This window comes from Mixophyes fleayi, chromosome 1, assembly GCF_038048845.1.
Source record: "Mixophyes fleayi isolate aMixFle1 chromosome 1, aMixFle1.hap1, whole genome shotgun sequence".
NCBI lineage: Eukaryota > Metazoa > Chordata > Amphibia > Anura > Limnodynastidae > Mixophyes > Mixophyes fleayi.
This window is the reverse complement of record NC_134402.1, coordinates 363921591-363932786: the sequence shown is the minus strand read 5'-3', so window position 1 is coordinate 363932786 and position 11196 is coordinate 363921591. Positions and strand designations below refer to the sequence as shown.

Here is an 11196-nt window from a genome sequence, read left to right as displayed (position 1 = left end):
CCCTAAAAGTGGGACCGCTCTGAAAACCCCGCTCGCAGTGCACTACGAGCGAAATCTGCATCTGCGGATGCGAATACATTAAATTGATAGAATTTGGTAAATGTGTGGACAGAAGACCAGGTGGCTGGTCAGCAGAAGCCCCATTTCTCGCTGCCCACAACGCCCCTACCGATCTGGTGGAATGGGCCATAAGTCTCTCTGGCACAGGCCGGTTAGCTGTTGTGTAAGCCTGCCTAATAGTTGCCGTAATCCATCTTGCAATGGACTGTTTAGAGGCTGGCCAGCCTCTTTTGTTAGAATCATATAGGAGAAACAGAGAATCGGTTCGCCTAATCTGAGATGTTCTTTTGACATAAATACGGAGAGCCCTGACCACATCCAACTTTTTCATAGACAGCCGATCAGAGTGAGACGATGAAAAAACCGGAACTACACTTTCCTGGTTCAAATGGAAAGAGGACACCACTTTTGGAACAAAAGAGGGGAGTGTTCTCAGAACCACTCTGTCCTCATGAAAAAACAGATATGGCTCCCGGCAAGACAGAGCTCCCAATTCTGATACCCTACGTGCCGAAGCAATTGCTAAAAGAAAAACAACCTTCCAGGTCAAACACCTAAAATCTGCCTCAGGTAGAGGTTCAAAGGGAGGCCCTTTAAGCATGTCCAGTACCAGGTTAAGATCCCATGGTGCTGTAGGTGGAACATAGGGAGGTTGAATATGTAAGACTCCCTGAAGAAAAGTCTTGATATCTGGTAACTCCGCTAATTTCCGATGGAAAAAAAACTGACAGAGCCGATACCTGAACCTTTAGGGAACCTAAACGAAGACCTGCTTCCAGCCCATGCTGAAGAAAAGCCAATAAGCGAGGGAGACGGAAGGAAGTAGTGTTATTACCTATTTTCACACCATCTGATATAGGCTCTCCAAATCCGCTGACAGATGCGAGCCGAAACTGGTTTTCGAGCTTGCATCATAGTGGTAACTACACTAGAGGAAAAACCCCTAGCCCTCCAGAGACTGGCTTCAACATCCATGCCATTAAACTTAGCTGAGGAAAATTCTGGTGACGGAAGGGACCTTGAAGAAGGTCGTCTCGTGGCGGAAGATGAAATCCTTATCCTATCGCCATAGAGATTATGTCTGCGTACCACACTCGGCGTGACCATGAGGGAGCTATTAGTATTATCGGAAGACCCCTTTGCCTTACTCGTCTGAGCATGCGAGGAAGCATGGGAATCGGAGGAACCAGGTATCTCAACCTGAGCTTCCATCACATTGTCATTTCGTCCACTGCCACCGCTAAGGGATCTCTTGCCCTTGCTAAAAACCTGTGAACCTTCTTGTTGTGGCTGGAGGCCATGAGATCTATATCCGGAAGACCCCACCTCTGAACTAGAGACTGAAATACATCCGGATGGAGTGACCACTCCCCCGGCATCATTTGATTTCGACTTAGTCGGCCTCCTAATCCCTTATTCTTGGAATGAATACTGCCGAAATTGCCGGAACTTATTGTTCTGTCCAACAAAAAATCTGAGCTGCATTTTTCATTGCGGCTGCACTCCTGGTTCTTCCCTGCCTGTTGACATATGCCACAGCCTTGGCATTGTCGGACTGAATTCTGACAGGGTGGCCCTAAAGGAGGGACTGGGCCCCCCCGAAGGGCTAAAAGAATTGCCTACAACTGTAACACATTTATTGGTAAGGCCGATTCCTGGACTGACCAAGGTCCCTGGAGCCGGAGGAGCAAGATTACCGCCTCCCAACCTCTCTGGTAATGGGAGGACCCCACTGTGAATCTTAGGCTGCAGATGACTCCTTGTAAAAGAGAGGCGACACAAACTTGTATTGCCCAACTTCCTGATCACTCTCGGGGTAGCAGTGTTACAAAAAAAACAATGTGGTATCGGACCCAGCCGGTCTAACATGTACCCCCTTGCTATAATACCCCGAATCCAAGAGCCTTGGGATGACGCTGCCCACTGTTCCCGAACAGAGACAGTCGTCTTCCCCCGCGTCGCCACCTCTGGCAGAGTAGTGTAGTCGTCAGGACGCAGGCTTCTCCCGTGTCCTAGAGGCCTGGCGCCTAGCCGCACATGAGGATCTACCCCTGACGGAGGAGCCTCGAGCATTTGGTTGTCTACCTCTAAATGACTGTCCTCTAGGCCAGGAGTTCCCTCTTAAGGGCTGACGAAAGGAGCTGACCCGAGAAGTCCTGCCCCTACCTGAAAATACCGGCAAAGAAGTCCTTTTGCCCCATTGCCTGGGAAATCATAAACCATTTTAAATGTGCAGTGCTGAGTAGGGTGAAAATATCACCCACTGTTACCCTCATCGGAGCCTGCTCCATGAGCCATTTTTCCCGCCACCCTATCTTTAAATCTCTGTAGATTTCTATTAGTCCTCCTGATGCTACCTATATCGGTGACCATTTCAAACTGGTCAATAAAAAAAATGATTCATGGGTGCAGAAAGAGGAAAAAAAAGTTTTTGGCATTTAATTCCTCGAACCCCACTAAGGGGCAGATGCAGGCAAGTTAAATTGTAGCTGGTAATGGGACTACTGCTTTAACCATGATTCTGCAACAGGTTTCTTAACTCTTACTAACTTCATTTCCAAGTAAGTTTAATATGTTAACTATGTTTTCTATGGTTTTTTCGATGATCAGCTATCGTTAGTGTATTTTATGTGCGGCCCAAACCAACTCATCGTCTTCCAATGTGGCCCAGGGAAGCTAAAAGGTTGGACACCCCTGCTTTATGTCATCTAAATAACATTAATCCATTCCTATTCTTTGATATCTCATTTTTACACTTCAGTGTCCTACATTACATAAAAAGCACTGTTGCATTTGGTAGTGGATATTTTTATAGCCTATATGAAACTGGGTTTAAGGATATTGAAAGGTAACAAAGTATTGTATTGCAGATAGCGACGTATCCATCAATTAGTTTCACGCATTCTCTGATAGTGTATTTTATGGTCATCCACTATACACAGTAAATAAACAATGATAAGTTGACCAATTGGTTCTCTTCTGCTAGCAATACTATAAGTAGCCAAGCATTCTAAGATCCAGACAAACTGCATTAATTTGGCCACACAACATGAATATTTGTAGAAAAACCACAAAGAAACAATCCATGACAACCTATGTTTTACTTTAATTTCATGCAAAATGAAATTAATAAGCATGTGACAAACCAATTATTGACACCTGCTACTGAAAGTAAAATACTACAGTATTATTACAAAGATGGTGTTGTAGTAAATATCCATGATCAATGGCGACAAGTGTAGTAAATTGCTGGTTATGAAGACAGGCAGGTTCCTCCTGCATGGCAAGCTTAAATAAAACAATTGAAATTCTACACATTGCCACAGCAAACAACTGGCGATCTAAATAGTTAAGTGCATGATTTTCTTATAGAATGCAAATAAGGGGCATTTTCTATTTAATTTATTACCCCAGCTGCTCATTCAGCTTGGGGACATAATCATCCCACTCTGCCTGGTAGCAATTCCCAGCAACAGGGCTTCCCAGATTATATTTCTTGCGGAATGAGAGCACTTTAAACAACCCTCTATGATCCCCAGAACGGTTGCACAGAATTCGTTCTTCACACTTCAACTGTTCTTTCTGTTCATAGACCAACCAGACGTAACGATGGAGACCTGTCAAAGAAAACATACGATATTATGGATATCTATATTTCCACGGGATATAAAATATGACAAAAAGTAACTAGAAGACATACACAGACTACACTACAGCGGAAAGCTTCAAAGACAATCTTCACGCAATGTTTTTGGTGCAAGTGACAAAACTGAAGTTGTACCAAGCTCTTCTCACTGGCTGAACAGAACAAGCGAGTGGTAGGTCTATGTCCAAGAGGTGTTTACTTTAGCTTTACAATGCAGCAAATTTGGAATCGAATATTCTACCACCTTCGTGATAAATTAGCCACTTGGAGCCCTGTTCTTTAATGATTTTATGGGCAACCAGTATGGCTTTAACATACAATAATAAAAGAATCTCAGCCTCCCATAACCTAACCTCAACTTCTCCAGCCGAACCCAAGCTCAATCTGGTTATCCTCATAGATATTTATTCATGCACTGAATTTAGTGAAAGTCTTAATATTTGGTGTACAATATTGAAATTTAGACTCAGAGATCTGGCAAGAGACTCTTAATTTACTATTCATCTTTTTTATATTACTAGCTTTAATGCTGCAGGTGCCACTAGACCTTTCTAGATTAATACCCTCTATGGAACACCACAATGTTTAACCCGCGCACCAGACAGACAACATACAGACTGGGCCTGTAATAAATGCAGCACCATTACAATATTCACTACTTCATAAAATTGCCTTCAGTACTGGGACAAATAGTACTTGTGCTTATTGCTGTGGTTAAACACAACAATAAGCACAAGTCCCGACACATAATGCCACTCACCAGTTCCTTTGGGTGGGCCTGAACCAATGTAATCAGACAGGACACAACCACTACTGATGTCATTTCCCTTCATATTTACAACAAGGAAGTGATGCCATTCCCTAAAATAAAATTAGTAGAATTCATTATCTGACAAATCTCAGGGGTTTCAACTACTAAAATTACAAAACATTCTGGCAAATACATACTAGGTTTCAAATATACTGATTGAAGTGGTTTTGCTGATGCTAGTTTTGACAGTGGCAGCAAATATGAATAAGACAGGTGTTAGCGCCCGTTAAGAGGCATGACTGGTTTTGAGCGGCTCATAACCAGCCAATTGTAGGTTAACTTCTACTGTAGAAAACATCCTTAACACCTCCTGTCCAACCTGCTGCCGATAGCGGTCAATATCAGCATCAGCAAGGGGGGGTGTATACAGCTTTAGTTTTATCCATCTAACCTGAATTTTGGATTCTTTCTACTCGGTGCATCTGGGTCTGTGAGCACAAGAGTATACAACTTGTTGCTATCCATTCCATCCCATGAAATGCTCGTTGGACGATTCTGAACCTATATTAAAATAAAAATATACATAGTGAAAATAAAGATTCTTTTTTCTTCAAATGTCCTGTTTCCAGTGCTAGCCTGTAAGATTTTTATTTTCTCCTGAATAACATCAGCCTGCCAATATGAAATAATTTCCATATGAAATAGTAGTACACTACTTTAAATATCCTGCTGTTTATGATTTACTCTAATCATTAACCTTTTAAAAACAGAGCTCTTCACTCTTACTGGCAGACCCTCCTTAACAGGAGCAGCAATAAAAAGAAAGGAGTGGAGGGGAAAAAGAAAAAAACCCAACATGTTATCACCATCAACATTTATTTATATAGCACCAGCAAATTCAGTAGCGCTTTAAAATTGAGAGCAAACAGTAATAAAACAATACTGTAATACAGAAAGAGTAATAAGGTCCTGCTAACAAGCTTACATCCTATGGGACAATAGGAGTTTGAAATTTGGCTGGACAAATATGCAATATGTAGCCCTTAACTTCAAGTATCAAAGGTGAAAAGTGCTTATTGGGCCATATGATCCAGTCAAAGGAATGTTGGTCAAAGAATTGTTGCCTTGTGTGATCTGTGTGAAGGGTGGTAACAAGGTAACCTAGGGAGGTTAAGAGGATGGTTGAGGAATTTTATAAGCTTGCACAAAGAGATGGGTTTTCAGAGGTTTGAAGACAAGAGGAAAGTCTTATTGTGCGAGGGGGGAATTCCACAAAGTGGGTGCAGCCCGAAAAAAATCCTGCAACTGGGATTGGAAGCAGGTAACGAGTGTGGATGAGAAACGCAGATCTCGTACAGAATGGAGGTGTCAAGTTTGGAGTTATATTTAACAAAATATAGCTGAATAGTATTTTTTCCAGAAGTAGTCAGGTTGGTAGGACAGAATTACCTTTGAATTGAGCCACAAATATGTGTGGTCAATCTGGACAAATCCAGAAGATTTTCAGGTATCACCAGATCACAATAAGGGCTTGGTCATGTGATCGGAAGATAGCGGTCACCTGCCAATTGGATTTAAGTGCATGCCTGTGATTAATTTTGGTCCAGACATTGAGATATCAGCTAATGTGCTTAGATTACCAGCGATTCTAACACCAATGTGGCCAGTATATGCATTCAATTTCCATTTCATTTTTACTGGATCAGTGATCTCTAATGAATTGTGCAATATTGGCCTCCATCTTCTGATCATATTGCAATTATCCAACCTGATCAGATTGTGTGGGGTCAGCTTAAGGTTGAATGGGGCTACAAATGAAAGACTTGAGATATCCTCAAAATGTCTATGACTTGATCATGTACAATGCACAGTTGATAAATCACAAAAGGGCAGTTTCAAACCAATTGTTTTAGATTCATATTTCATGATATGATTATCAATTTATTTGTCCATCAACATTTAATCATATTACATCCAATGCCACCCACAGTTGTCCATTTGATATTTTTTAAGCTCAATTATAAATAAAACAACAAGATTATATTGTAACAGTATGACCACTGCAGGGTATTTGTCAACCCTTATCTTGGATGGTTTTTTAAAGGGAGACGACAAGCTAAACATAATTTTGGGCAATTCTAAGTGCACTTTAAGCTTACAGAAAAAAAATAAAGTGGTGTTCAAACTGTGGTATAAACCATTGTGTACAGCTCTAAATGGCAAGAAGTTATAAAAAATTAAAGACGTTGAAATCTCGATCAAACTTTTGCAACTCAATCATATTGAGATGGTTTGTGCTTTGGTCAATTAGGATTTATACCAAATTATTGTACAAATTACTCTTTAAAAAATATTGAACAAGATCTGAACCCCGAGTACATAAAATCTAAATAATGCCTCTTACGTGGTTTTAAAATTTACCCAGACCATAACAGTCCTCCAATTGGGGATCCCTTCCTCTGCACCAGAGGAGCCCGGATGTGCAGACCATGCAGCAAGGTGCATCATCATCCTCATCACTTCAGTTTACAGGCATTACTACATGTGAAAGTGCTAGCACAGTAACTATTCTCTCTAGGGCTTTAAGTGTTATTATGCTACTGGGCTGAAATGGCAGGATGCATAGTTTACATTGCATCAACCTCTCCAATTTCATTTTCAACAAACAGCCCAAAAAGAAGGTTGCAAGAGGGGACACCCCATTATTCACATAAGATTCATTTTTAAAATCAATATTGAAAAAGTGGAATGATCATTTAACCCCTCCACTGCCAAGGGCAAACAGGACTAGCCCAGCAGATATAGCCCATGTATGCAAATGGCGAGTCCCAATTATCCTCAAAACAAAGAGAAAAGAGCCTCTATTGTCCTAGCTCCTATATTGATGGGGGGTGCCCTATTTGAAATAAAGTTTCCTTTTTGTAAATACTGTATGATGATATATCCATTACATTACAGGAAACTAAAAACAGAAAAAAAAAATGTGGAAACTTTTTTTCCAGACCTGGAGCTATTAATTAAGGTATAGAAATCCATGTAATGTAAACATTTTTCCAAACATTCCAAAATCCACTCAAAGCTGTTCAGCACAATGGCTCCAAATGGTAAACCTAGCTCTACATTAAGGACCATTTACCACACCTGGTGCTTTTTGTATTAATGTGTATAGTCTAATAGAAATGACAAAAGCACAAATGTTAAAAGTATGCTGCTCCTATCTGTACCATTTATCCCTGTCCCCAATATGAAAACAAATCTGAGAACTGGTGCAAGAATGGTATAATCAGGAGAGAATAGTATACAGCACTTCTGTGCTACATTGTACAACTTTCCCCACTTTAATAATGGACTATACTTCAAACACTAATACAAGTTATGTACATAGATAGACTGCAACTGTTAAAAGATTCTAGAATATAATAAAAGGGTCAGAATTTTTTTTATATACACGTTATAAAAGTCCTCATGTGTCCTTAAATGTACATGACACACAAGTGTTTTTATGAAATACTGCGGTCATGATCAGATCTATTTGTACAAACTTCAGGATATTTATACATATATAACCATATCACCAATTATACATATCCCACCACCACATAGCAAATATGAGTGCAGCTATATGCCTGGTCAGTCTACCATACGACATAATATATTTATCTGCACTCAGTGTGTTTTATTACTGTTTAGAGGCAGTACATTGCCAGTACTTGCAGATCAGAGGTGCACTGACTCACTACAGGTATACAGATCGTTCCAGGCATGAACCCTAATATCTGAGTTGCTGAGGCAGTCATCCTCCGCCATCACAGCACACCACGCTGCTGTCATAGGGGAAGGCGGGCTCGGCTCACACAGCTATGTGCTATAACGGTGGGAGTGGCAGGTGAGGTCCATGCTACACATTACTGACCATCCTACATGAGGACTACCTGGGTGGGGGTCAGCACACAGCCCAGCTCCTCTATCAGCAAGGGGCCGTAGCTCACACTGAGCGGGAGAACGGGCTGTTCGTCCACCTCGTCCAGGGCCAGAGCCCCGCACCACTGAGACACGTCAACTGGCATCCTGCTCTCACACAACCGCTGCGCTACTGAGCTGGGCTACAAGCTAACGGGATAGCTGTTCAGGGACCGCCCAAACGTCCAGTCCAGCCAATAGGAAAAGTGGGCGGAGATAGGCGCTTGGCTTCTATTGGTGGATGGAGATCACCCGTGTGAATGAGCCAGTCCGCACGCAGCCTGCATGCTGAGAGTGACAGCTGGACGGGTATTTTTCTTGTGTTCAGCAACCATACACTGCAGACAGACACTACGGTAGTTTTTGGTAACTGTGTTAAATAAGAAACCGTAACAGTGCCAGAAGGTAGTGGTCACAGCGCCGCCTGGTGGTAGCCGATATAGGCCTCCAAGAGAAGGCTTGTCTGCTCGCTGCGGGGCTGGGGAGGGCTAGTGGCGAGGTGCAGGCTTGGTACCTGCAAATAATGGAAGTGTATTATTATTATAAGACGTATTCTAACGTTACATTATTTATAGTTCTGTAATACGACTGTCATTTGTTTCTTCACATTGTTTCATAGTTTTCAGTATTGACCAGCTTTTGCCCTTCTGCTCCACGGGAGGTTTCTGTCCTCCCTGAGCTCGCCTTAGTACAGTACCATTTGTCATAAAACCTTCTTCTCCTGATTTATAGAGTATGTATTGAGTAGTACTTAAAATACAACTAAATTACATTAACCACAAGTTTATTAAACATATAGGGAGTGTGTTACATGAAGGTCCTAGCCCAATAATGAGTAACCTAACATACTGCAAGGCCTGCATTGCTCCAACCTTCCACATTACCCTTAATTTCAAGAATTAAAAAAACAACCCCTGTCCTTCTCTTACCCCCATCCCTTTTTACTTTCTGTACCCCATAATTTTTGGAAAATTAATAATAAAATACTATCAAAGTAAAAAAACAACAACCCCTAAACAACATCAGTACCCCTGCATCACTCATCTCAAAATTCTCCCACATGCCCCTCACTTGCTCTAAACTACAGACACATGCCCCTCAGACACTTAAGATGCCACAAAATGCCCCTCACAAAGCTCTTAAACCTCTGGGTGCCACAAAATGCCCCTCACAAAGCTCTTAAACCTCTGGGTGCCACAAAATGCCTCCCATGTCCTCTGTTCCTACATGTACTCCAAAACTTCCCTACGTACTACTTAAACCTCTCAACATGCTACTCAGACATCCGCACATAACCCCAGTGTGCCACTACGACCTCCCCACATGTCCCTTAGACCATACTACATGCCCTTCAGACCTACCCACATGTCCCTCAAACCTTCCCATAAAGGACTCGAACATGTCTCCACTCACTAACTAATCTAGTAGCCTTTAGTCCCTTTAGAGAGGAAGGAGGGAGAACACGTTGTTCAGAATCCACTGCACTCCCTCCTCCGATTGGATATGCTTCATGACCTCTCTTCTGTCTGCTCATGTTCGGTTTTATTCTCTGTTTTATAAGAAAACAAAGAATAAGTCAGAGCAAAGTCTTGTCAGGCCGCTGTTACCCACCACTATCCTAGACAGTTCTGCATGTTGGTTGCTTGTCTTAGATGCACTTGCTCAACAGACATTTTCCTAAAAAATAATGAAAATTTTCCTGTTCTTTAATATAATTTTCTTTTTATACATAATATTTCTGTCTATTTTTTAAAACCCTTTTGTCTTCATATAATTTCCAGAGTTTTTATACGATAATTCATTATCTATTATGCCATACAATTTAATTTTTAACTTAACACTGTGTAGTTTTATACCTCTCTTCTTTGTGTATAATAATTTTAGAGAATTCTTTTTTCACCATCATCCATTCTGGGGGACACTGCTACCTTGGGGTTGTCTGAGGGCGTTGGAGTTGGCACTTAAACAGTTAAGAACTAAACTTGCTGCTGACTCCTCCCCTCTGCAACCCCATCCACCTCAGATATGTCTAAGTGCCCAAGGAGTTGGGCTGCGTTTGGTACCTGCTGTTTAGTGTTAGATTTTATTATTTTTTGTTCGTTTTCAAATGAGTGTAGGTGAGGTTTTAATGTTATTAACATTTTTTTCCTCCTAGATATTTATAATGGTAAAAGTTCCGTTCCTTTAAGAAGAAAGGTTTTTTTAAAAATAAATAAATAAACTACCCGATTTGTGTGGTATTTAGTGAGCGCTGACAGCGCTAAGCGCCTGTCATCACTCTGTCCCGGCAGGTCCGACACTGCCATAAGGCAGAGAGTGTTGCACTCCGTCTGAGGACCGGACAGTTGGGAGATACCAAGTCCTCCACCTCGGGCTTGGATCTCTATAGCCGCAGAAGGTGTTGTGGATGCGGAAGGAGTCCTGAGTGAGCAATAGGAGAGGCACAATATATGCTCACAGGACTGAACTGTCCGAGGTTTTATTTATGATAAAGAAGACAGCCGGAGGTAGTTTAAGACTGCCGGCTGCTCAGTGGAAGATCCCGAGGAGGGAGATTTTCCCGCCCTTTTCTACCTGACAGGACTGAGCAGCGACTCGATCAGACACAGACTGCTGAACATGGCCCTGTTGACTTCTCCCCTCAGGATCCTCTTCAGAGTCCTCTGTTGTTAAAAACGCTAAGTACCCCATAGGGGATATATATATATATATATATATATATATACATACATATTTTTATATATATATGTAGGTATAGTCTCTATATATATATATATAT

General features: G+C 41.6%; 1 protein-coding gene across 1 annotated transcript; it reads right to left on the bottom strand.

Moving 5' to 3' along the window:
• Positions 1-3146: 3146 nt before the first annotated feature.
• LOC142096520 (phosphatidylethanolamine-binding protein 1-like) lies at positions 3147-8570 on the bottom strand. Its single transcript, XM_075178534.1, has 4 exons — positions 8390-8570; positions 4909-5018; positions 4467-4567; positions 3147-3677 (listed from the first exon to the last, which is right to left on the bottom strand). The coding sequence occupies exons 1-4, from the start codon at positions 8522-8524 to the stop codon at positions 3466-3468; spliced, it is 558 nt and encodes a 185-aa protein (XP_075034635.1). The 5' UTR covers positions 8525-8570; the 3' UTR covers positions 3147-3465.
• Positions 8571-11196: the final 2626 nt, after the last annotated feature.